Source organism: Anolis sagrei, chromosome 4 (assembly GCF_037176765.1).
Source record: "Anolis sagrei isolate rAnoSag1 chromosome 4, rAnoSag1.mat, whole genome shotgun sequence".
Classification (NCBI taxonomy): Eukaryota; Metazoa; Chordata; class Lepidosauria; order Squamata; family Dactyloidae; genus Anolis; species Anolis sagrei.
This window is the reverse complement of record NC_090024.1, coordinates 10,871,318-10,899,280: the sequence shown is the minus strand read 5'-3', so window position 1 is coordinate 10,899,280 and position 27,963 is coordinate 10,871,318. Positions and strand designations below refer to the sequence as shown.

Here is a 27,963-nt window from a genome sequence, read left to right as displayed (position 1 = left end):
TTGAAGACTATGGGTGTTCTCTAACTGACATTTGCAAAGCACTAGAAGATACAGTAAATGTGTTTTCTGAGTCACTACAACTATTTTTGTTTTTACAAACATTAAGGCAGCAGCCAGCAGGTGTCACTCTTCACCAAGTCTCTTCAGTAAATTGGATTCCCAACAAAACAAATAATATTCATAAAGGAAATGGTAATGATGCAAATACACAAATAACATTATGTAACAAAATTTGAAATGTTTTCTGTTCCTTGTTTGAAAGTGGTATTCTTGTTTCAGTGTGCAATACTTACTTTGAAAGTTGCTGTTATACTCCAGAAACTTTGTTGCCACAAACTATGATGAATTGGTTGAGACTCAATGAGATATTCATTGAAAAACTATAGCAAAATGTGCTTCAGGATGTCCCACAAAAACAAAGTTTTTGCAGTTTAATACACTTTTTCCATGTTTTTATGATAGAACCAATTAGGAAATAAACCAGGAACAAAAATCGAGTTACATAGTGTAATTTGTGGGTTTTCCCATATGTTAATTCCCATCTTAAAACATGACAGGATAAATTATATCAGCCTGGGCAATATGAGAGGGAAAATTTAGATTGAAAACCTATCCTTTAACCAGTATATTCAGCACCCAGCACAGTTGAAACTGACAACTATATGTACACTTCCAGTGTATTTAAAATAAAATTCCATATACTCTATTGATTGACTTACCTATGTACAAATCGTTTGCTCTCCAGGTACGCAAGTGCTGTGCTAAGTTGATAAGCATACAGTATCAAAGATGCCAGATCCAAGCTGTATTTTCTTACTTGCAAAAATGATCTCAGCTTTATGGATGAAGGAGAGATAAAAAGGTCAGACTAAATACTGATACAGAGAACCAAATAAAATTCAAGTGGGACCCCCTATAAAACTTGCAGTCCACAGATTATTTAGGGTTCTGGGCCAGCTATGGCTATTCACTGGAGAATCAACTAATTTCTCACGTCTCCATTTAACTATTCCACCATTGTCTATGGCTTTCATGACTGGAATCACTTGGTTGCTGTGAGTTTTCCGGGCTGTATGGTCATGCTCCAGAAGCATTCTCTCCTGATATTTTGTCCACACCTATGGCAGGCATCCTCAGAGGTTGAGAGGTCTGTTGGAAACAAGGCAAGTGGGGTTTATATATCTGTGGAGAAAAAATATTGTCTGCTTGAAGCAAGTTTGAATGTAGCAATTGACCACCTTGATTAGCATTTAATGGCCCTGCAGTTTCAAAGCCTGGTTGATTGCTGCCTGGGAGAACCTTTTGTTTAGAGGTGTTAGCTGGCCCTGGCTGATTCTTGTCTGGAATTCCCCTGCTTTTTGAGTGTTGCTCTTTATTTACTGTGCTGATTTTAGAGTTTTTAAAAATGGTAGCCAGATTTTGGTCATTTTCATGGTTTCCTCCTTTCTGCTGAAATTATCCACATGCTTGTGGATTTCAGTGGCTTCTCTCTGTAGCAGCAATGAGTCAGGCTTTTAAGCTACAAGGCCATAAAATGATAATCAAGGTAGCCAATTACAACATTCATACTTGCCTTCTTTCTCCCATCCTGAACATGATCCCATAGATATATAAACCTCACTTGCCTAGTTTCCAACAGAGCTCACAACCTCTGAGGATGCTTGCCATAGATGCGGGTGAAATGTCAGGAGAGAATGCTTCTGGAACATGGTCAGACAGCCCAGAAAAGTCACATCAGCCCAACTATTCCACCTCTTATGAACCTTTAACATTTTGTATCTACTAACTAGGTTTAGTACTAACTGGGTTGTTTTGTCCCTTTTCTCTCCACTCCCTCCCTAAAGATAATACCGTTATTCCAAATGGTAGGATGAAGCAGCTGAGTTTGTTATGAGAAGGGAAAATAAATAATTATCAAGCCAGGGTGCTTATATGTATACCACTGTTCAGATCAAACACGTAATAGATGCACTGATTTTCATATAAACAACAAAGATTAAAAGTTATTTAATAAAAGATTTGATCCTTGTGCCTGCAGAGCTCCTCTTGCTGAAACAAGGATTTCGATGTGCTGTATTCAGGAAGATAACAGGCAGAACATGTCTTCCCTTTGGCACAAGCAGGAGAGCATTAAGCTTTGTCTGCCTGTTTTAAAAAATGTGTCCTTTAGACCTTATGGCCTTGCTGCCTGGCATTATTTATTCTCCTTGCTACTGCTTGACCTTTACTGTTTCCTTAAAACAGAGAAGGGAACATAGATACTGACTGACTTGACCTCCTATTAGCACAGCCCAGAATGAATCTTCCATCATGATGAACTCTATAAGAATTTCCTAGCTTCTCTGTTTCTGAGTGGCAGATGTACGAACAGACCAAGAGGTCACTGGTAAGACAAAAGTCCTTTCCACCTAATTCTGCAACCAAAAACATTTCCCCTGGCTAATGCTGAAGATAAAGCTATGTCTCGTGACACTCAGCTGGCTATCTCCACCATGACAACGTAATTTGTCAGCTCTAAGGTATCGGCACATATGGTAACCATTCCATTTGGAAAAAGAACAAGCCGCATGAACCAAAGCATTTTTGTGAAACGAACAAAGCAGTTTAATGAGAGTCACCAGGAACAGCATTAAAGGGATAATTGTACAATTTCAAATATAGCTGTACAATCGGATGTGTGTTAAATTCATTCCAGCTCAACTCTCCATTGTAAAATTCACAGTCCTGCTAACACAAGTTGACAAAGAACAGTTCCACCACAAAGGCAACAAGGTTCAACCTGCTTCTCATCAATACTCCTCTCCTATGCAGTGTGTGCAAAAGCTGTAATTTATGTTCAGTTTCAATTCTCCCATTGAGGACGATGACTCAAGTCACCATCAAGGCAAACCTCTGCTAATCTCTCATCATCAATGACATCATGTCAAATTTCTTCAGGGTTGAATCTGAATGCATTGGTTCTGCAGCTGCAGAATCTTTTGAGGACTGCTTCGAAGACCAACACACAAACGACATGCATGGGTGACAAAACAAACAGTCCTCCGTGACATCTTATGAAGCTTTGATGAGCCTAACATAATGTGCTTATCAATGGATCCTACCTCTCCTAGAGTACAGAGCTCCATAATGATCCAGACCGGGTTCTCGGTGATTACACCAATCAGCTTGACAATGTGCGGGTGATCAAACTGGCGCATGGTTACTAATAGAGAGAGAAAGAGACACACAGTTCCACAAGACAAAATCAGAACAGTCAGAAGCATATCATACAATACAGTGTCCACATTGCTGAGGATGTGGCAGGTTATCTTGCTTGATCCAGCTCACATTGCATCTAAGGATTGAAAGGGTTGATCTAAATGGCAGGGTGTGAATCAGCTCGTGATGTGGACCTGCTGCTATGTGATGTTCACTTCAAACAGGCTGTGTGTGACAGGCTTATCAACCCTATCCAGATGCAATTTTTTCATAACTGAGAGGTACTTAACACCATTCTTACTTTGATCTACTATCTGGAGAGATGTCTCCCAAAGAGATCTGGAAAACCTGAGGATCACATGTGTCATGGTAACAACCCAATAATCCTAGAAAATGATTTTACTTCAAAGATCAGAGTCCCTTGCTATCTGTTGCTTTTCACATCCACGCCTAATTATGCACAGAAAACCAGCTAATGCTACAACTGTGTAAACAACCATGTAAGCATTTAGTAAGTGAAATATATATTAACAGGGCTAAACTATGCAGTTTAATAGAATTCCAACCTCTCTGTAAGATGAAAATAAACATTCAAAAATATTATTATGGAGGTGGAACCAGAGAGCTGTGCTGCAACCCAGCACTCCTCATTTAGTCATAAGAGTTATGAATAATTCAGCTATTTATTCCTCGTAGTAAAAGGAGCAAAACGGTTCACTAGTCAGACAGATGCATAATGATGTAGCAGGGATATAACACAAATACTGACTTGCATATGGTATCCATAAGAAAATAATTCAGAGCTGTACCGTGAATCAAAACTTATTTTTATGCATATGTTTTTCCTAGAATCAGTTTCAGCAACACAATAGCATTACCTTGTACATAATAAAATATGCATCTATTTACTCATGTTGATTAAGAGCTAGCATTCTGTAACTGAATGCAGAATAACAGACTTTTATCTTATGACATGCACCGAAGCATTCCATGATCATATATAAAAGCAGTGGGTTTATGTTGGTACCTCATGCTTTTTTAGCTGTTACAAATGATGTGTGCCATTCCTCCATTTAAATTGTTTTATTACTACTCAGAGTTTATGAGTAAAGTGCACTGCGACATTTTGAAGAGTTGCAAAATTATACATTGGAAGGTGAGAAAACTGTATTATTCTTGTCAGGAATTTATTGTTACTGAGTGCTGAAATATCTTCATATCCCAAATAAGAAGCATGAAAAATATCTAACATTACACCTCTAATAACATGGACTCTCCTGTGATAAAAGCATTCAAACATGCCGTCAAAATACCAGATACCTACAGTTTACAACATGATGTATGTGGAGCAGTTTATATGCAAAAACATCCTGAAATATGGATGTTTGTGATCAATAGCTTTTGCTGCTTCTGACCAGCTTTTCAATAAAATTCATTCTCAAAGCAAATTTTATTATTACCCATAGTAACACACCAAGTATTTAAATATCCAGGGCAAAAAGGCAAAATATAATTCATAGCAAGCCTGTAGTCATAACTACATTATTAACAGCATGAGACATATGCAACTACAAGCATGTGTAAAGTAACACTTTCTCTACAACATGGTATTATTCAAAATCTCCAGTGATGATGCCACCTCTGAACCTGCTCATCAATTCCACTTAAGAAAAAATCTTTCAGGCACTCCCTGGTACAATGTCTGATAACATCTTCTACTTTGCATACATCATCGCAGCACTGTCCCTGAAGGTTTTCTTTCCTCCGACTGAAAAAGTGAAAAGCTGAGGACACCAGATCAGGGCTATAAGGAAGATGTGGTTCCAATGATCACCCCAGTAGTACAAGCTTTTAAACAGAGGCTGGATGGCCATCTGTCAGGGGTGATTTGAATGCAATATTCCTGCTTCTTGGCAGGGGGTTGGACTGGATGGCCCATGAGGTCTCTTCCAACTCTTTGATTCTATGATTCTATGACCCTATGATAAAGCTGAAGTTGTCTGGACTCATGCACTAATGTGAATTAACTGGCTTGCATTCAGCGGTTTCTGTGGTCTTTTCTGACAGGTGGTTTCTCAAAGTTTCCAGAGTGATGAAATGTAGTAGTCATCATTTATTGTTTTCATGCTTGAAGAAATCAAACAAAATTATCCCCTTGTCCTCTCAGGAGATATTCACCATAGTCCTTTGTGCCAACTATTGGATTCTGAATGCCTTTGGTCGAAAGCAAGTGGTGTGTTGCAAAACCAAGGACTGAATCATGGCCTCTGAGTCATACAGTCCACATCACTAGTGTGGACATTGCTGCATGTGCCCCACGTTGTAGATAAAAAAGTTATGATCCACCAACCACTACTTTCAGTATGGCCTTCATTCTAATATTATTGAATGGGGGTTGTACAAAAATTATCTGTAAGCAATGCAAATCAGTCTAGAGCAGTGATTCTCAACCGAGGGTCCCCAGATGTTTTTGGCCTACAACTCACAGAAATCCCAGCCAGTTTACCAGCTGTTAAGATTTCTGGGAGCTGAAGGTCAAAAACATCTGGGGACCCCAGGTTGAGAAACACTGGTCTAGGAATTCGTGTGGCCCCTCGTCTAATCTCCTGGAATCTTCCCGAAAATACAACGGGGGCACCCCTCAAAAAGAGAACAGATTTCTGACATTTCGCACACCCCTAAAAACACTAATATCCTTCTGAATATTCACACTTTTACTTCAAATGCAAGAAGTTTAAGATTTAATTTCAAGATGTGACAAAATTGACCTATAGGAGAATAGACTAAGAAAACTACTTTCAGCCGCATGGAAACACTAAGGAAAAGTTAAAGTTTCTAAATATAAACCCAGTTATTTCTTTTGATTAGCATAGCCAGAGTTTAAATTGCTATAACCTTCATTTAACTGGGTTTTTTGTCCTCGGTTAAAAAATTATCTCATGAGAATTAAATGAAATTGATTTTCTCTCCAACATTCCAGAGAAATAAGGCCAAATCTACCATATATTTCCCAACTGTAAGTAAGATTTTTAATACAGTTCCATCAATGTGCTTTTCCTACAAAGCATTTTCAATTTCATAGTAGGAAGCAATTCTTGGTTTTCTGTGTTTTCATATCTTTTTTGAGTGGATTTTGTCTTAGGGGGTGAGATCATAAGGACAGACTAGGCTTCTTGTAAACTGTCAAAACAGAAAACTTCCACATGGACCTATTTGAGATTCTATGGATACTGTGAACTGTGAACTGCTAAAAAGGGAAATATGGTTCCTACAATAAATCAGAACTGGACTCTCCCTAGAAGCCAAGGTGCCATGCCCCAGATTATTCCTACATGTGTGTGGAAAATGTGGGGGAGAAAAGACTTGTAACTTGTAACGTTAAGATCGTCTGGGGAGGCCCTGCTCTCGATCCCGCCTGCATCACAAGTAAGTTTGGCGGGGACAAGAGGACAAGGCCTTCTCAGTGGTGGTCCCTCAGCTGTGGAATGCCCTTATTTATTTATTTATTTATTTATATACTGCAATTCTCAGCCCAGGGGCGACTCATTGCGGTGTACAACATAGAAAAACAGGTGCAAAATACAAGACATAGTGTAAAAATAATCCACAATTCATCATTATCAAAAACATCCTAATCAAAAACATCAACATGGGATTTCCTACAGAAATTAGATCGGCCCCCTCCCTGTTAGCATTTTGGAGGAAAGTGAAGACCTGGTTGTTTGAGCATGCATTTGAATAGGCAGTGTAACGAATATAGGAATATGGGACAATTGGATGATGAGACTGGATCTTGATTTTTAACTATGAGACGATATGAGATGTTATATGATGTTTCATGTATTGTTATAATGCTACTGTTTAAATTGTTTTCAGATGTTTTATGATGTTTTAAGCACTGAATTTTGCTATTGTGAGCCGCTCTGAGTCGCCCGAGGGCTGAGAAGAGTAAATAAATAAATAAGTCTGCTGATAACAATGAATAGACTAGAACATACAAAGTCAAAGCTTGAAGCTAATGAGGCAAAAACTTAGGTTGGTAAAGTATTCAGTGTTTAATCTACACATTGACAGAAGTATTCTAAAGCTATGTTCCCAAAAACTCTAAACAGAAACTAGAATAAGACATCAATTTGGAACTCCAGGTATTCCTAAGACTACAACATGTGAGACAGCTATGCAAAGTGACCATCCCACAAAGTTCTCCCTTGGTGAGAGCTGTGTCACTCCACCATTCAAACATTTCATTGAATGTTGTTGAGCCCTGCCATAAATTGTATTTTTGTTTGTTATTGTCTGTTGCACTACTTTACAGAAAACTTCTCTGATCTCCTTAGGAAGGAAAATCAGCATCACCTTTAAATGGAAACTAAACTGGAAAATTCAGTTATGCTAATGTGTCAATACTGCATGCTCCTGTGAGGTATGAGGCTATGCTGATGGCAGCAGTGCTGCTGGTAGCATCTTTCTCCCATGTCAAACAGGCTTTTGCTGAGATGCCAGACTAAATGTGCCAAATAGCTACTGGGCCACAGTGGAGGGGAAGTAACACTGGCAGAGGATCTCTCAAAAGCAACGCAGTCGTATCGTAACTAACCCTTGTTAGTACTGCACAGAGAGATATAGTAAATCTCCCTTTGAAGATCTTTCACCATGAAAACCTATAATGAGACAATCCAAAATTAAACAAGAGATAATGCCAGAAGATGAAATTCCCAAGCTGGGTGGCACTCAATGAGCTCCTGGGATACAGCAGAGGACAACTGCCAGTAGCACTGTGGCTAATGATGCAGCTGGGTTCAAGCCAAAAGGACCTTTAGCTGTTGATGTGATCAGGAACAAAAGGAAAGCCTGAAGTTGCATAACACCATACCACAGGAACTTAGGATGTGAGAAGAATATGCATGATTTTGTTAAAAATAGGTATTGCTTTGAATGAAGAAAAAGTTTGTGGTAATACATTTTATGCTAACAGTGATGCAACTACTCAGAGCCAACAGTAGTAATACATAAACAGTAATTGCATGGTTGAAGGCTTTCATGGCTGGAATCACTAGGTTCATGCGGGTTTTTTCGGGCTATATGGCCATGTTCTAGAGGCATTTTCTCCTGACGTTTCGCCTGCATCTATGGCAAGCCTCCTCAGATGTAGTGAGTACCTCACTACCTCTGAGGAGGCTTGCCATAGATGGAGGCGAAACGTCAGGAGAAAATGCCTCTAGAACATGGCCATATAGCCCGAAAAAACCCGCAAGAACCTAGTAATTGCATGCATTGCTGTAAGAACAAACACAATTTTAAAAAAACAACATTCACAAGTGCCAGAGTTTTGTATGTGTTACTCCTATGAAAGTCTCCTATAAAGGCCGTTTACTTTCTAAACATAGAATTGGTCTAAAAGCCAGTAATCAGCATAGAAACCATCACTTTCAAAGTTATGAGCATTACAATTGGCATTTTCTGTATTCCACTCTGATACCATTCCCACAACTATATCACCATGTCCAGGTTTTAATATTGTACGCTCATTATGCACTTGGAAAATTTGCAGACACTCACCCTAACAACATATCTTAGTTTGAAAGATGCCATAATTAGTATTTTTTTCTAAAACGGAAATAAGTTCACACAACTACCTCTCTGAAGACTGTCAACATGTAAATAAAACAAAGAATTTTAACAACTTACAGGCTTCTTGCAAGAACTTCTCTCTCACACTGTCTGAGGTGCAGTTTTTACATGTTTTGATTGCAACTGCCATGGCAGGGTTCTCCTGTAAAGACAAAAATCCCACGTTGTAAAATTAAACATATCACATGTTGCTCAACATTGTTGTTGTTGTTGTGTGTCTTCATATCGTTTCTAACTTATGGCAACCTGTCATGGGTTTTCTTTGCAAGATCTGTTCAGAGGCTGAGAGTGGTGACATGCCAAAAGTGACCAATGGATTTCCATGGCTGGGTCTTCTAAATCATGGGGCAAATTGACATGGGGCAGAGGTTAAATGCCCCATAGTATCCACATGACACACAAGGCTGGTTGGCCTGCCTTAACACATCCTTGCTCCTCATTAATCAAATCAGAGGATGTCCCAAAGCTTTCTGAAGCTCCCAGATTTGGCACAGAACTGGACTAATTTGGGACAATTAGTCCAGTTCTGATTTGAAACCAGTTGCAACTGTTTATATGTCCATCTCTGAGGCCAGGGGATTATACTTACTATCCCTGTTAGTAAGTATTTATATCATAGTGTATAATAGTTAAGACAATGTACAACTGGTGGAAACAGATTCTCCAAATCTTGTTCTTTTCCCCAAATAAATTATGGTTATTACACACTGCATTTGTACATAAAGTAAAATATTGTTATAAGCAATTCATATTACAGCAAATATCAAGGATAGACTATCTTATCTGTGATGTTACTGTTAAGTTTACATAGTCTCCAATTTTTCACAGTTGAAACAAGAGCACACTTGGCAAGGGAAAGGCAGCAAAAAGTCTGTCAAGGAAGTAAGTGGCTTGGCACAAAATAGATTTGCCAAACTATCCAGGACCTCAAATGTGATGTAAGTGCCAAAGTTGTCACTTAGGGGGAAACTTTAAATATTATAGTAATTTATTGTGAAAAATTGCAAGAGGATTCCCCCCCCCCCAACACACACACACCCTAAACAAAAACTATTATTCAGCAATGAACACATTTTTGTGGGAGGAAATTGAATTGTGTGCAAAATACAGTGTTTTTGCCAAAGACAGTTTTGGACCAACAACCAAAAAGACGGAAAGTCTTTTTGTTCTAACACAGTGTAGTCTCGATAAAGCAAGGAAGGGACAAGAAAATATGTAAATATTCTTTATACTCTTAATGCAAATAAATAGCTACAGAAGAAAAGACCCGTGAAGAAAGCTATAAACTATAAATAGGCCAAAGGCATATAAAACACATTGCATACAATTTGGAGGACATGGTCCAATTTTATGGCTGAAGAACCTTGAAACACAGTAACAAAACATTCACTAAAGATCAGTCACAGTCAGTGAATGCTAGGCTGAAATAAAATTTGCGGAGTAAAATAAAATCTGCACATATATACACTATATATTCCTCTCTCTGTGGAACCAGTTTTAGGTTCTCGCCATTCTACATATTTAGAATTGAAGAAGAGGGGATAGGAAGTGATGATACCATTCTGATATATGGCATCATCATCGAGGCTATTGTCAATTGTTAATCACCGACCCTAATGTCAATGCCGACCCTATTGTCAATTGTTAATCACACTGGCTAATATCTCCAAAAAAACACCATCTTAAAAACACTATGCCTAGAAACAGAATACAGATACAGAATACAGATTCTACTGGTTGTAATTCTTTCTCTGGGTCTGGTCCCCAACGATTGTAGCAATAGTTATTATGGCTCGATCTTGCAACCTTTGGCATATTGAATATGCTAGGATTTCCTTTCGTTCTGTGTGCTGTTTAACATTTTTTACATGAAAGTGCTAAATAAATTCATATCAAGGTCTTGGAAACAACAGGAGGGACAGGAAATTTTCTGACAATTCAATTATTGATAAGGATGTGTTGCTTGTTTCATTCTCATGTGGCAGAATGAAATAACACAGTTTTTTTCATACTTGAGATGGAGATATTGTTTGAACATTTTCACAGGACCATTCAGATTTATAAAATAAACATTCACTTAAATTTTGTAAACATTTTTAATGTGAATTACAATATAAGGTGCCTTGTTGCATGAAATTATATAAGTATGAAATAAGTTGATAGCATCAAATATTCTCCCTCTTTGTTTGCAATTTGAGGTTCAAGAAGTGGGTACCAAATACATGTTGTAAAGTGCAAATTTTGTGAGATTTTAGCTAGTCTTGTAAGCCGCTCCGAGCCCCAGGGGAGTGGCGGCATATAAGTTTAAATAACAAACAAACAAATAAATAAATAAATAAATTGAAACCACTGGAGCTTTAGCAAAGTGGAATTTCTCCACCTCTTCTCTTCCATTCAGAAGGCAGTGAAGACAGTGTTTTTAAAATGTATGCTTCATGCTCTTAACTAGGCACACTCTAAATTTGAGTTACATGTTTTAACTGTGCTTTATGGCTGGGAGATAGATAGATAGATAGATAGATAGATAGATAGATAGATAGATAGATAGATAGATATCTCATAACCTGTAATTTTGAGAACACTAGACTGCCAACAATAGGTGCAGAAAAAAATTAAACAATTGGAGTGGTTCACATACAATGACCACCAGGATGGTGATACTTTTGTGCAGCATTTCTCCCTGATAGGAAACTGCAATGCAATTTTAAATAAACCCTTCAGGAATATTTTGGATTGCTTCTTTTCGTTCTTGTCCTTCTTTATAGTGAAAGATAGGAGAATGGGACATAATGTCATGATAATACTCTAGATTTCTTTATTGTTTCTTATGAGTCCTTCTCACGGTTACCACTGTGAAAGAGCCAGGGTTAACAAATAATCAGGAAACTAAGCCTGCTGAGAAGATCATATATCTTAATTCCATAAATGATATAAAAACATATAAGGCAAAGAGGTTTTCCACTTCCAATATTAGATACTAGAACAGAAATTGGCCTGTGACAGTTCCCATTTGATGGGCTCTCTGGTGGCACAGCAGGTTAAACCGCTGAGCTGCTGAACTTGTTGACCGAAAGGTTGGCGATTTGAATCCGGGGAGTGGGGTGAGCTCCCGTTGTTAGGCCCAGCTTCTGCCAACCCAGCACTTTGAAAATGTGAATAAATTGAAAGGTACCTTCCGGAAGAAGGTAACGGCACTCCATGCAGTCATGCTGGCCACATGACGTTGGAGACGTCTAGTGACGACAGCTCTTCGGCTTAGAAATGGAGATGAGAACCACTCCCAAGAGTCAGGCATGACTAGACTTAATGTCAGGGGAAACCTTTACCTTTATCTAGTTCCCATTTGCAATCACCCTCCTTCTTTGTTTTACTAGCATTTGTCAACCTATATAAAATGTGAGGGTTTTCCATTCGACAGTAAAAATATAGAAAGGAGGAAGCAACATAACATGTGAGAATATAAAAAATACTTACCGGAGTCATATAAACTCCTTGATGAACGTCTCCAAACTGCCCTTCGCCGATGCAGCGTCCTAGTTCAATCCGTTCTCTCTGAATCTCATAATCCCTAGCTTTTGGAAGACAACTCATTTAAATTTCAATTCACTGACACAAAGCTTTCAACTGCAATAATCCACAAAATGCCCAAAATTTCAAAAGTAACTGTCACAAAATGATTGGCATTTGGAAAATATATTAGAATTTGCCTCACACGATCTATATAATATGACTGCCTGTACAGTGGAATCCGCTTAAACAACTGTTTGAATAAAAACTTGAAAAGGATGCTATGGAATCCAGACATACTGAATTAGTTTCAATGTGTTTAGTGAGATTAATGCAATAAATTAATTAAAACATTTTAATTAGATTATGACCCACAAGATCACATGTAGCTTATGTGTTAGCCTCTGCGAACAGTATGATTAAGAGTTCTCCACTATACAGTATTTGGGCTGTCTGGAGGCTTCAATCCTGGGACAAAGTGTAATTGAACATAATGGAATTTACTTCCAGGTAAACATGCACCGAAAATCAGTGATTTAGCCAAGTGTATTTTTTAAGAGGTACACAAAAAGATGAGAAAGGGGCTAGGGTATTGAAAAATGAAAACCAGCATCTACGTGGCAAAAATTACTCATACATAATCATCTACTTAAATTTGATGTAAAATTGATATAATAAATGTGTGTTACTTATTTTCTTTACTGGATTGCTAAATTTTAAGAAAAGCGGTAGCTTTTCTAAGGGAATAGTTTATTTCACTTCTTTTATTTCCATGATTAACATAAAATATTTATAGGGAAACAAGCTACATTTCTTGTTTCAACACTAGGAATGTTCTACATGACTCAAAATCAGCACCATTCTCACGCTGGAACATGACATTTACACCCCTGCTTACAACAAATACATAAAAATGGTTGAAACTACCAGAAATGGCCTTGAAGTCTCCTAGTGACCTGTGTGTTGGAATAATTCAGCTTCCATTTTTTAAATGCCAAAGATATTGGCTTAGCCATATAAAATTAAGCCAACAAACACTTTATTAATGCAAAGTCAAGTTCGTTTTTTTAAAAAAAATCACATCAATCCAAAGTTGCAAGCACAGAGATATTAAATGATCTCCTGTTACCTTCATCTATTCCATAGCTTTCTGTAGTGCAATTAAGAGAAAAATCAGACACTTGCTTAGAAACTGTTTATAAAATGCAGGATACAGTTGGAAAAAATCTAATTCTTCTTTTAAAGAAAACCCACCCCACACAGATTTCATCGTCCAAGTTATTGTGAGCTCCCTGATCTGTATTTTTCAGCCTCTGTCTTCATAACATTATACAAAGACATTATTCATAACTTCTGTCCTTGTTTTTGTTTCAAAGCACAGCATGCTTTGTGACAGAATTGTTATATGCGCTCTACACTCTCATTACCATCTCATTAATTATGATCAGGAACAACAACAATAACAAAATCCAACACATTATTTCTTTCTCAGGGAGCTTTACTTATTGCATTTATATCATTCCCTTCTTACAAACCATCTTGGCTCCTGTGCAAGTAGAAATGCAGAATATAAATATTATACATACATATTCAAAAACACATGCTGCCACACATAGGCTCAGTCTGGAGAGACTTAAACCACTATTTCCATAGTTCCTCTCCTTTCTCCCTCTCTAAATGGGGGGAGGAGGAATGAAATCTTCCACCTCTGTTTTTGAATAAATTCATGCTTTCATTACATCTGAACTATATTTTACTCAGAAAACATTGTTAAAAAGGCAGGGATAAAGATTATGAATACTATCTGTATCTGTACAATATAATGATGACGGTAGAGGAAATAAATATGCTGGTCCAGATATAAGATGTTGAACTAATCAGTCACAATAAACTATATTATTTCAAGTTAAGATACAATAGGAAATTACAAATTAAGTTAAAAGTTTCCTCTCTTATGATGCTTGAGGAGACAAACAGAGTCTTGAAACTTGCTGTGTTCTTATACCAATAACCAGTACTTTAATACTGAGTCTGCATTGGGCAAGCAAAGCTCCCATCCATATGCTGATCACATCTGACTGAGCTTGAACAAGATTGTTCCTTATTCAGATGTTATTCCACAACTTTGAAGCTTATTAATTACTCTAACAACAACCTATATACGTGAGGGGTAGGGAACCTCTGCCCCTTGAAGAATGGGGCCAACTCCCATAAATCCAACTGAAATGATCAATGGGAAATGAATATGGCAGCTGCTGTGCAAAAATCTGGAAGGACAAAGCCTTATCCATGCCTTATGGTGACTATCAAACCACATCTGGAACAAGTAGTTTGATAGGATTCCAAAAGCAATGTGACTGGGAAAGTGTTTTGAGGTATGTTTGTTGTATAAAGCTGGATGTACACAAGCCTTTGGGATCAATTAAACCCTATTAGCTACTGCAGAGCTTTACAGACAGCCTCAATAGAGAACTCTCCCAGAAAACCCTTCCAAGCATGCAACTGAAGCTGATAGTAGACACACAACAGTCAAGTAAAGGTTTAGTTCCTAGATTGGAGGTTCCAATTTGGCTTCTCTGGGTACCTTCCAGCAGATGCGGATCTCCAAGTAAGAATACGAAGGAGGCAAACAATGTGTGGAAAGAAAATGCCCATAAATTAGGGAAGAGTTTGCCTTCTTTAATTCTTCTAATATTTGATAGCTTTAGTATACTCAGGAATTGAAGTTTTGTCTCTTTTGTAGGAAGTCTATACTTTTTGTGCATTCACTTACTTCAATTTCAATGAGATTCCTTAATTATACAGAAGCAAAATTATATCACACTAGACTACACAGCCTAAAAAACTAGGCAAAAAACTGAAGTCACTGGGCCAAAACTGGCAGATATTGAAAGTTCCTCATTACATAATTTGTTCACTGACGTTCTAAGGGTTATTTCAATAATGGACATGAAAATATATGGAGTGAACACATTCACTTACTAGAAGGCATCGTGTAAGTATCTTCTTCATCTATAATCTCTGCGTAGTCATCTGTTTCTGAAAGAAGAAACACAACATTTTCAATCTGAGAGGGGAAACATTGATTGGTTGCCCCCCACTCACTTTCTCCATCAAAAAAACCAAATAATTAACTTTTTTCACCTCTATTTAAATCTGTTTAAGCTATTATAGCTAAATCCTCCCCACGTGCAACTTATTCATGGAAACAAAGATGACCTCATTGCACTACGCAGACTCTTTTTTTTCAATGATTGGAGAATCAAACTGAATGCATTCTTTATTAATCTAGAGACAGTTCCCTATTTATATCTGTTAGTCAAAATATGAGTAAGCTCATCCACATCATCAAAAGAAATTGGGGTGGAGACTCTAATGAAGAATATTTGTAGGGGGAACTGACAGAGATTAATTTTGTAGATCATTTGCACTAGGAAGGTCTGATGATTCAGGAACAAGTGTGTAACATTTAGTTATAGTATAAACAGTATGTGGTTTCTTTTCTTTTCTGGTTGCTTAAAGGACTGCAAATCCTCTCTTGAGAAATTCAATTGTTATAGCTTTTCATTCTCTTGGTTACTGAAAATTATTATTATTATTATTATTATTATTATTATTATTATTATTATATTTCTTATCCGCCTCTCCCCACGGTTCAAGGTGGGTCACACCACAGTTAAAAGCACACAAATACTATAAAGAGTCTACAAACACACATTAAAATTCAGTTCTATAAAAGATACTTCAAAGTAGTGCATCATGAGCTAATTGCCATTAATAATAAGGGTAGGAAATAGTTTATAAAAGTCTGCTCCAGACTACTATGTCAATGATAACAATGTATCCCTTGGGTTGGTAGAATGAAACAGGACTCTTACATGAGCAGGGACACATATGAAAGAATCTCTTTTTGTCTCTTTCTCTCTCTGAATGAATAAGATGTCAAAACAAGTAGCACTGCTGACAAGTTTGGTTTAGATCACAGAAGGATGCAGTTAACCATTCAACACTAACACACACATATACAGACATACACACTCTAAACTCCAAAGGCCCTCAACCTGTGGATCCCCAGATGTTTTGTCTTTCAACTTCCAGAAATCCTAACAACTGGTTAACTGGCTGTGATTTCTGGGAATTGGGGACTATCTGTATTTCCAATTTTTATTTACTTTACTCTCTCAGGTTCTTTCCATTCTTTCTCTGTGTCACACTGACATTTCCTCCTAAACAACCCTTTCATGTTACAGATTGAAAAGAGAATGCTAAATTTTCCCACTCAAGTTCTGCTTTCTCACAGATTTTTTTTGTTTCTCAGAGATATTGGAATCTCAGCCAAATTTTACAACTCAAGTAAAAAAAAATTAAAAAACACACAACTTTCCTCAGAGAAGCTGTTGGTAAGTTCTCTCACTTCTCCTCCTCCCCACCCACTTTGAACCTGCCCTCTCAAACTTTTTGAAAACATGATTGCTAAAGCTTTTCTTGTTCTATTTGTAAAACTACTTTCAATTCTTCCAATCCAGCATGGTAGATTAAATTTTATAACAGGATACAAGAAGGCAAAGTTCAACCCCTCTTTCAACTATAAAGCTTAGTTTCTCTACTTCTGTCTCTCTCAACCTTCCATCACTTACAGGATTTTGTGTATGTCAATTTCATGTAACCTCTAAACTCTTTGGAGAAAAGGAAGCAGACTAATGTGACACATAGAAAGTTAAGCCATTATTTCAATTTTAGCTTCACTTCTGCACATAATTCATGTATCATTTAGTGCTGCTTCAGCTAAATAAATTGTAAATACAAATTGTAAATTGCTCATTAGTGAGTACGTTTATTATGAGCTGATAGGATGCAATCTTCAAATAGGATTAAGACTCTATAAAACTTAATCAAGTATGTGGCATTTCCCAGCCCTTTCAGAAAGCTACACAAAACACTATCCCTAGACATTTGTGACCATGCCTGTTGTATCATCTTTGAAATATTTTTTGTCCTCCTCTTACATTATTGCATTAATATCCAATAATGAAAGGTTATCTGAACATATCCCACATATATCTTCATCAGTCACCTTTATGGGCTTATTTTCCCTGGAGAAAGAAATACGTGGGAGTGGCAACTATCCCTGCTTCTAACTGGTCCTTCAAGTGGCCATTTGAACATATGGGTTCTGCATCTGCATTGTTTTAGAAAATTCCAGAGCTTGAGTTTTTGCAGGAATATACAGCACAAGGCACCTTACCACTTTGCTAAATAACACAGCCGAACTTAATCAAATGATTCAAGTGCAATGCAGCAGGGAAAGATGGGCTGTGTGTTGTAGTCCAGCCTTTGATTGTGCCTGCACCTGATCTCTCTGAGTATTCTCAGCCTGTTAGTCATTCTGAAGACACTGAGGATTCTGGGTCTGCAAGTCAGCAGGAAAGCCAGCAAGAGATTTTAAGCCCTGAAAATAAGCGGTCTGTGTCTGAAGGCCACATTCCTGAAAGGTGGTTCACCAGGAAGCAAGGTCACAAACAGATCTGAGCACAGAGGATGACAATGAAACTCCAAGTGGACAGACTAATGAGCAGTTAGATTGGAGATGTACATTCCATCAACATAGGGCTTCTCAGGAGAGTGTACGAAGGTCAAGATGATGTTAGCAAAGAAGTCCTTATCAGTTTTTCAGGGGAAAAGGCATGATTTTCTCTCTATATTAGCTGGCCCAGCAGACAGGTCCATTAGTTCAGGCAACATTGGTAATTGAGTATAAATCTATTGTCAAGTCAAGGGATTTCCAGTTCCATGTTCCATGTTTCCTGTTTCATGATTCAAAGTTTTGAAGATTGTTCCTGAATCTCATGTTTTGAATTTATTCTGCTTTTGTATCTCTGATTTTTGATATTACTTTGATTTCTGTGGATTATTCCTGATATTTGGACTCTGTTTTTTTATATATTTTTCTGAATTGCTTTTTATATATATTCTTCAATAAACTGCTTTGCTATTTTACCTTGGACTGGAGTGTGTGTTAAGTACAGAAGTGGTTCCCAGCCTTGGAGTGCAAAACTGTGTTTATGTGGTAATGACTGCTACAAAATATTATGTACTAAGTCAGTTTCTAACGGATGTCAGGGTCATTTAGATATAAAGCTGTGGAATATTTAGAAACTAGCACATAAGGAAAATGAAACCCATCAACTAATGCCAGGGGAGGTGGCAAAAAGATAGAAACATGATGTGAACTAGAAAGCTTTAAAAAGACTTGTAAACAGTTAGAAGTGTGTGCTTGCTTTGCAAATGGTTGCCAAGCACCCCTTTCTGAGGAGACTGAATAAGAGTTTTGTTTTTCATTGTCCAACCTTGAGAGCTCCAGGCACAATCCACTGTCCTTTTGGGAGACAGAAGTACTAACGAATACCAGAAGAACTAGTTACAAGCAAGCAGTCTGTCCAGTTGCTTTTTGCTTCTACTGCCAATGAAGGTCTGTTTCTAAAAGCAGACATCATGATCCCTCCTACAGAGAGAAAGCAAGCCCAAATGCAGCCACCTTTATGAAGCCATACTGCTGACTGTGCAACTTATATTTTAGACATCTGAAGGGTTATAAAGGAGGACTGTTCAGCTGCAGACACCACTGCTGTTGGTTTTTATTCACCTGCCATATTGCATTACCTTTAAAGATTGCTGGAGTGCTGGTGGTAGACAATTGATCAATGTATTACCTCCTGATTTTCTTACTTTTCTCCATTACATATGAGTACAGGATAATTCATATTAATTCCAGAAAGAATAAATGTTCTGAAAGGAAAACATTATTCTATGGTACGCATATGTTTGAGACAAGCATTTCTAGTCCTTTTTGCTAAGCCGTAGTCTGTTATCTTAATTCTTTCAATTGCAGACAATGGATGAGAAAGAGAGAAGAACCCAGCAGTGGGGACTAGAAGGCAGTAGCCTCAGAAACACAGTTGCTCACTAACTAATGCCCTCTCGATCGTCTCCCTGAACCGCCCACAAGGGCTGGGAGACCTTTTTGCACGTGTTTAATTATTTCCAGCTGCAGAAAGGCCATCAATGGCTTTCGAAAAACCCAACAGATTCTTGGCATCACTCCAGAAGCCACACGAGCAAAATCCAGCCTAAACGCTGCTGTTGCCTGTACATTTCAGCTCAGCATACATTTCACTTTAGGGGTTTAAAAAATGATTTCAGTCTTTCAAAAGCTGAGCGAAACTAGCAGCAATGCATCCATCTTTGTCATGCCCAGGCCTCCACTAATCCTTTCTTCCTAATCTTGTTCCATACACCTTCCTGCAAGGCAAGAATGTCAGAGCAAAAGTAGAAAAGGGTTTTGATAAAAAGGCATTATGTAATTTGTTGTAGACATTACAGAAGAGCTTAGGTGCTTAGCTGACGTTTTCCACAGCGGCCACAAATTTAATATAACATCTTATTTGTAGGTTGCAGTTTTCCTCCCTTTGCCGTCATATTGAACAATAGCAAGAAGCTTGTAACAAACACCAGCTTTTGGCCCACATTGCGTCACCAAACACATTTTTAGCAGCAGATGAGTATAATGGCTGTAAACGGCATGTTAGTGACACAAAGACTATGTATATATATATATATGTAACCACATATTACCGTCCCCACTAATTTCATCTGTTGATCCAGGTGGCATGCAAAGAGAAAGAAAACAGAAGGGAAAAGAGGGGGGAAGGGAGGAACAGAGAAAAGGGGGAAAGAAATGGGAAGATACAGTATTAAAACCACAAGCAAGCCAAACAAAATCATCTGCAGTCAACTTACACACCTAAAATTAAGAGTGGCCAGTGGAATCCAGTTTTCTAATTTCTGACATGTGAAAAATGCAAACAAAAAACATGACAATGCTAATTTCAACAAAGTCTGAAAAAGAGGGGAATTAGGCCAAAGTTCTTTAAAACTGGCATCACCAGTGGCTTTCAGTGCAGCACATCCACATCCATCTGCCCCAGGTGTTGAGTTAAGCCAACGTGCAATCAGCCCCAAATGCTTATGAGATTTCCCCCCAATGATTTAAACATTCTCTTTATTTATGGAGCATTAGTATGAATTTAAGTCTACTAAATACAAAATGTGCCACCATATGAAACTGGAATTTGACAAACCTGAATACAGCCCATATTTTGGATGTTAGTGCAATCATTTGATGTTTCACAAACATCATTTGAAAACCTACCTCAACTGCAAACATCCGTTTGTTAGAAGCATAAGTAAGATCCGCCCCTCAGCATTGTACCTCCAAGCAAGGGTTGACTTATCAGGGCTTGGGTAATCATTACATTTTCCTCTTTGGAGGGTGAAATTATTTCAAGGGCCCCTCAATGCTATGGTTCCTTGAATTAATTTATGATAGGAACTGGAGTACTCTTCCTCCCATGCCACTGAATGACTGATAGCCATTTCACAGACAATGCCATCCAGAAGTAATGCCTACGCAAGCCCCAAGGTCTGTATGCAGCAGCCAGCAGAGCTTAGCTACAAATCACTTACTAAGGCAAAATACCTGTATATTTCTATCACAACTATTCTATGACATTCAACTGCATGCCAAACCAGGGGTCCAAGAACATATAAGCCCAAGCAATATATTCAGTGAAGGATTCAAATAGTTTTTCTACTGACATTACTCTATTGTTTTGCTTCCACTATAAAGGTTCCAACAACCATAATTTCCTGGGACTTACTGAAAAAGTAGTCCCAAGGAAGAGAGGGCTTATCTCCAAAATTTCACTGGAATAATTCTTGGATCTCTGATTACCATTTAACTTCAGCCTCAGGTGAACAAAACCTTAAAGGGGTTAGTATTGTTCAGCCTTTAGGTTAATCACGCAACCTGAACAAGGAGCAGAGCAGTACCCTTGTGTGGTGATTCATGTGAACAGAAGACGAAAGGGAGAAAGCGCCTGGCTTTCTTTACTTTATGTTGACAGTGATAGACTCCTTTACCAAGAAGCAGAAAATGAGATTTTAAAAGAGAGAGAAAGAAAGAAAGAAAAAACAATTATTTGGAAGGAAAGATAAACTTGTCAGTAGACCTAAAAGAAATAAACACAAGGAAGCACAACAATGTAGCTTTTCACTGCGAAATAATATTGAAATATATGATCTCAGCATTTCCTGTTTCTCTGGAGGTACTATTAGAGAAATGTATGTCTTATTTTGCTTCTTGGAGATAAAAAGCTCAAAGACAAAGGTAAGAGAAACCATTATAAGTTCAACTTCTTCCAAATCTTAACATGTGAAAGCCAACAGATCATTTTGATCTATGACCTAAAAGAGTTTGAATAAGTATTCTTGTCAAATCAGGAGTTCCATGTAGTTTTGTGTATGGAACGTAAATGGAAAAATAAATGAAAATAAAACTGAAAATTTTCCAGTTTTTTTAAAAAAAAAACCACAAGTGCCTTAGAGAAGATCTAGTTTTATGAGCAAATGCAGTCCCAGGAGCTATATGGGAGGGAATGATTGTATTTCCCCCTTTGCCTCATTTCAGAGTTTTCCTCCTTGCTTCACTTGAAACAGCTGCCACTCCTGCGAGAATGGGCTTCCCTCTTCCTTCCACTCCCAGTATACTCTCTATTGGGGAGCTGGCCAGGGCAACAGACACGATCACTCCAGAACGTCCCCTCTTAAGTAGCCAAGCTAAACCATCTCCTTGGTTCACTGAGGAGTTGGCAGCGATGAAGCAAACAAAGAGGAGAATAGAGTGTGTGTGGCAGAAAAGGCCTACCGAGTCTAACAGAGCATGGCTATACCTCTACCTAAGGATATACGATGCGGCAATAGAAGCTGCAAAGAATTCTTTCTTTGTGGCAATATTGTGTCTGCAAAGAACCGTCCAGCAGAGCTGTTTTGTGTAGTCAGAGGGTTGTTGAACCCCGCCTTGCAGGACGGATCCCCTGTCGACTCGGCAGCCCGCTGTGAAGCCTTTGCTCAGTTCTTTGCAGACAAAGTCGCTTCGATCCACGCAGGCTTTGACACCATGTTAACAGCAGTGTCTGAGGATGTAACAAGAACACCTGCTTGTCCAGTTTTGATGGATTTGTTTCAATCTATTCAGCTCAAGGATGAGGACAAGATTCTTGGAGAGGCAAGAGCGACCACATGCATCCTAGACCCCTGCCCATCCTGGCTTGTAAAGAAAACCGGAGGGGGGGGGGTTGGCAGAGTGGGTTAAGGTGGTGGTTAATGCCTCCCTTCGGGAAAGCAACATTCCAGTGAGCTTAGAACAAGCTGTTATAAAACCGCTGTTGAAAAAACCATCACTGAACCCCACTCAATTCGACAACTATCGGCCCGTTTCCAATCTTCCCTTCTTGGGCAAAGTCCTGGAATGTGTGGTGGCCTCTCAACCCCAGGGATTCTTGGAAAATACGATTATCTAGATCCAGCACAGTCTGGCTTTAGGCCAGGACACTGTACTGAGACAGCCTTGGTTGCCTTCGTGGATGATCTATGCTGGGAACGAGACAGGGGGAATGTGTTCCTGTTGGTTCTGCTGGACCTCTCATCGGCCTTTGATATCGTCGACCATGGTATCCTTCTGGACACCTCGCAGGAATGGGCCTTGGAGGTACTGTTTTACAGTGGCTCCAGTCCTTTCTCAGGGGTCGCTCTCAGGAAGTGTTGTTAGGGTACACCTGCTGGATCTCATGGCCATTGTACTGTGGAGTCCCGCAGGGTTCAGTATTGTCCCATATGTTGTTTAATATCTACATGAAGCCATTGGGGGAGATCATCCGGACAAGTAAACTGGGCCAGAACCATTCAGGGCTTTATAGGCCCAGTTTACTTATCCGAACGAATCTCCTGCTACAATCCACCTAGGGCCCTAAGATCATCTGGGGAGATGCTGCTCGTTGTTCCCCCATTGTCGCAATCCCGTCTGGTGGGGACAAGGGACACGGCCTTTTCTGTGGTGGCCCCTCAGCTATGGAACTCCCTCCCAAGTTAATTAGATCTGCTGCATCCCTCTTGACCTTATGGAAACAAGTGAAATCCTGGCTATGAGATCAAGCTTTTGTAGATTATGTTGTCTTGCTGACCTGATGACTTTTATAGAACTGACTGATTGCCCCTTGGAAGATTATTCAAACCTGTGACTGCTGACTGCTTGATTGTTTTTATATTGTTTTATACTGTTTTATACTTTTTTATACTTTTTTACACTGTTTATTGTTATACTGCAGTTAAATTGTATATTTATGTTTCTGGTATGGGCACCATGGGGTGCCAATTTGTTGGTCGTCCTGAGTCCCTCTGCAGAGGTTGAGATAGGATGGGATATAAAAGCCCAAAATAAATAAATAAATAAATATTGCAGGCATGGGCAAACTTCAGCCCACCAGGTGTTTTGGACTTCAACTCCCACAATTCCTAACAGCCGATATGCCTGTTCTATTGGAACTTCTCTTCCTCTGGCTTCTTCCTTTGCAGGGAAGTAGGGTAAATGCAAAGGAAAGTAGTCTTGTCAGCCACAAGAGAAAAGGGGATTAAGGAATGTTGGAGGACAGGAAAAGAGATTTAAAGGTGGGCTCAAAGCCAACCTTAACAACTCTGGTATAGACACTGAGAACTGGGAAGCCCTGGCCCTTGAGCGCTCCAGTTGGCGGTCAGCTGTGACCAGCAGTGCTGCAGAATTTGAAGAGGCACGAATAGAGGGCGAAAGAAAAAAATGTGCCAAGAGGAAGGCGCGTCAAGCCAACCCCGACCGGGACCGCCTTCCCCCTGGAAACCGATGCCCTCACTGTGGGAGAAGATGCAGATCAAGGATAGGGCTCCACAGCCACCTATGGATCCACCCCCAGGATACCACTCTTGGAGGACCATCATTCTCAGACTATGAGTGATCGCCTAAGTAAGTAAGTAAGGTGTGGAGAAATAAGATGAATGAAGGAGTCATGGCCCTCTTGGATAGGGCATGTATCCATCATAGGAACCAATGGGGAAAGACAAAGGCAAACCCTGGGCCCCAAGCCTGCTGCTCGTTGTACATGACTGCTCACGTTAATACATGCTGCATGAAAAGTGAGCTGAGAGGGGCAGAAGAAACCAAGCCAACTGGCATGTGACCAGGCACTATTGTGCAAAACATCTTGTTTCTGCCGATGTGGATGGACACTACACAGGGGAGCTTGACATTTCTTAAGAGTTTCCACATATATTTCCAAATGAATGGTGGTCCCTTTAGGCATGATGTCAGTAGTAAGATGGGTCCTGAGGTGGGTCCATTAGCACAACTCCTTCTGAATCCCAGAAGACAGTTGCTATAAATTTCCTGCTGAAGGTGCAGTTTTGAATTTCTTTTTCATGGGAGAATTCACATGCTTCTTCATTGATTATCTCTTCGTCTGTGGATCAAAATGATGTAACCATGTTTCATCTCCTGTCCCAATTCTTGAAAGAAATTCATTTTCATCGTTCTCATACTGGGCCAAGAATTTTTATATCCACTTGGGGTCCTGGAAACATGCCCTAATGGGTACCAAGGGCACAGTGTAGATTAGATTTCTATTGTATTTTTTGACAAAAAGATGAGTGTCTCAAAAAAGTAAAAGTCCAGCTTATTGCTCTGAAAATCCTGAGTGTGAAATACAAAGGGTATTTCTGCCATATCCATAAGCTAATATGCTCCTCTTCTCTCACCAATATCTTCATGTAAACAAGGAAGACACTGAAAGCCCTTACTTTAGATCCTCAAATGATTCCCTCAATGGCAGAACTCAAAGAAATATAGTGTGTTATGTCCTGTTTCTAGAATCCATAACCAAGACTGAACAAAAGCAATGGAAGCAGTCCTCAAGGCAGGCATGTAGCCGGGGGGGGGGGGGGGGGCTTGAGGCTTCAGCCCCCCCCCCCCGAAATTCTCATGGTGGTTCGCGAAAAGGCCTTACTGGTGCATTATTTAAACTGTTATGTTTATTCATATCATGATCTGATCACCATACTCAATATATCCCATATGCATGGGGGTATTGGAGCAACGATACAAAAGGTTTGCTAGGGTAGACCCTCAGCCCCCCCCCCCCCCGAATCGAAATCCTGGCTACGGGCCTGCCTCCAGGTATCCCTTTTTCTGAAGAGATAATAACGACAGGCATTTTAAAATGCTGATGAGATTTAATACAAACAACTCTAAATGATGTGTATCATGGCAAAATAAACAAATAACCTAATTTCACATACATGGGATGTGTACTGACATCAAATAATTAAGAATGATATCTTGGGACTGTGGTAAACAGATGACTGGAAAATATTACCTGATCACCCACTAGCTGTTGTAAATAAGGCAAAAACCCCATGCTAAGCCCAATTTAGAAAAGGAATCTAAAATAAAACTACCAAAGTAGTACTTGATATAAATGTTGTGCCTCTATTGCTTATAGTGTCACTCTGAAAAACTAAAGCTTTGTAGAAAAGAGCAAACAAAACTATAATCAAGAGGCTAAGCCCCCCACCTACTATGGACAAGTAATGATGTGGGACCTACAGCAAATGAAGGCTTCTCATTAGATACTTCACTATAGATACTAAGCAAGGAAAACCAAAACTAAATCTGCAAAGAAGTGCATGACCTACCTTGACATGACCTAGACTGAATTGGAGGGTTGCTTCTAATATTTTAATTCTATGATTCAACTCAAGGTATTTTTCAACTCTTTGATTCTATGATTATATTATGGGTATACTGAGCTGGTAAGAGTTATAAGGATTATATAAGAGTAACAACTCAGATAATGGTCTGAGCTGCCAGAATGAATCCACAGAATAAGGCAATATGGTAAGGAAAGAGAAGACTAGTGTCAACTATTGGTTCCATCCAATCCAGAACCACTAACAAAGCTTTACTCACTGCTAAAGGATTAACAGTTGTGTCAGGGGGAAAATACAGTCTCCCTAGAGTGGCTGCTTCTGGATGAGAGAGGTCTTTAATTTTCTAGCCTTGATTCTTATCATGTCGATCCAGCTAGGCTGCACTGACAGATTTAGCCTCACATGCTATTTCACTCCACTCTGCAGCAGGATGGAGGGGTTTGGAATATTTTGCTCCGTTTTAATTTAATTATTTCCTTCCTTATTTGATCTTCTAGATTTCATTGGGCAATAACACTGTCAATTCCTTTGGGAGGTAAACACTGCACTGAAATAAGAACAAATCTATGCCTATTTTCTCCATTGAAACATTGCCTATTACTATGGGAATCACTTAGTATTTTTTTTAATTTGGATTGAAACTTCATTTTAAAAGAAGAATCAACTTTTTTTGTCTCAGGAGTGACTTAAGAAACTGCAAGTCGTTTCTAGTGTGAGAGAACTGGCCATCTGCAAGGACATTGGCCAGGGGACACCCAGGTGGTGGTTTAATTTTGGGGGGGGGGGGTGATGTGTTACCATTCTTGTAGAAGGCTTCTCTCATGTCTCTGTATGGGAAGCTGGGGCTGATAGAGGGAGTTCAATCCGCTCTCCACGGATTCAAACCACTGACCTGTCAGTCAGCAGTCCTGCCGGCACAAAGGTTTAATCCATTGTGCCACTGGGGGCAAGTAACAGCTAATTGGCAATCATCACTGAATTTCTAAATGTTGAAGCATGATTACTATTGGAGTTCCTAATTAACATTTTTAAAACTGCAATTTTTGTACGTAACACCTTTACAAACTGTAGTGAAAAGAATGCTGATAAACACCAAAGAGCACAATTCTATGTTTATGTTACTTTGCTGTAGGACAAAATCATGTAACTAGGTGTAGGATATCTTTACACAGATAATCGCTGTCAACTAAAACACCTCTGATCGGATATCACTGTTGTACTCTGGCCTTGTGGTCTCTGGTGGCGCTGTGGACATTACTGCTATATAATTAATTTTAAATGTTTTAATGAACCTTTAGTGGTTTTATAAATTGAGGCTCATGTTTCTTATGTCGAGATGATTTTAATTGTTTAACTAATTATGTAATTTTAGGTCTCATGTTTATAATTTGTTTTGTGATGTTGGGTTACTCTGAGATTTGGAGTAGGTCGTTTAATGTAGTTATGTTTATGGCTGTCTTGAGGCATTGAATGTTTGCCCACATGTTTTTGTTTGTTGGAATACACCCTGATTCCCCTTGGAGAGATAGAGCAGAATACAAATAGAGTTGCTGTTGTTGTTATTATTATTATCAATTCTAAATACAAATTAAATTTTAAAGATAATTTTGGACACTCTCTACATAGCCCTATTTAATTTCAAGCTTTCAGGTTACAATTCACTTCAAACACCATCAGGAATAGCTATCATTCTGTAGTTCATGATGTTATCAATACAGCTGATTATGAACATTTGTATATCATGAACTGTCAAAATTTATGTCAGTATAATTTTTTCTTTGGAGACATCTGTTGCTTCCATTGTTAAAAGCCACTGTAATGTGTTCTTTGGCAAAGTGTGCTTTTTCAACACAATCACATGAAACATAGCCTCCATCAAATTAACCAAAGACAACATGTTCTGCAGAAGCAATAATATGCTAAAACTACCATATTATTCTCACACTAACATTCTTAGCCCAAGGCATGAATTCAACTCATGAGCAGCTCACGCCAAAA

At 38.8% G+C, this 27,963-nt stretch overlaps 1 protein-coding gene across 17 annotated transcripts in view; it reads right to left on the bottom strand.

The window, feature by feature from the left end:
• The window catches only part of PTK2 (protein tyrosine kinase 2), a 261,253-nt gene that overhangs the window by 66,189 nt on the left and 167,101 nt on the right, over positions 1-27,963 (bottom strand). For 6 of the 17 annotated variants that reach the window (XM_060775934.2, XM_067467264.1, XM_067467263.1 and 3 more), the window contains 8 exons: positions 21,226-21,309; positions 19,969-19,986; positions 15,319-15,375; positions 13,466-13,486; positions 12,304-12,401; positions 8,887-8,971; positions 3,102-3,202; positions 720-835 (listed from right to left, as the gene is read on the bottom strand). In XM_060775934.2, coding sequence (XP_060631917.2) covers positions 720-835; positions 3,102-3,202; positions 8,887-8,971; positions 12,304-12,401; positions 13,466-13,486; positions 15,319-15,375; positions 19,969-19,986; positions 21,226-21,309 — 580 coding nt within the window. Of the gene's footprint in view, positions 1-719; positions 836-3,101; positions 3,203-6,364; positions 6,372-8,886; positions 8,972-12,303; positions 12,402-13,465; positions 13,487-15,318; positions 15,376-19,968; positions 19,987-21,225; positions 21,310-27,963 lie in introns of those variants that run through there. The other 11 variants (XM_060775923.2, XM_060775922.2, XM_060775927.2 and 8 more) reach the window with 6 other exon arrangements.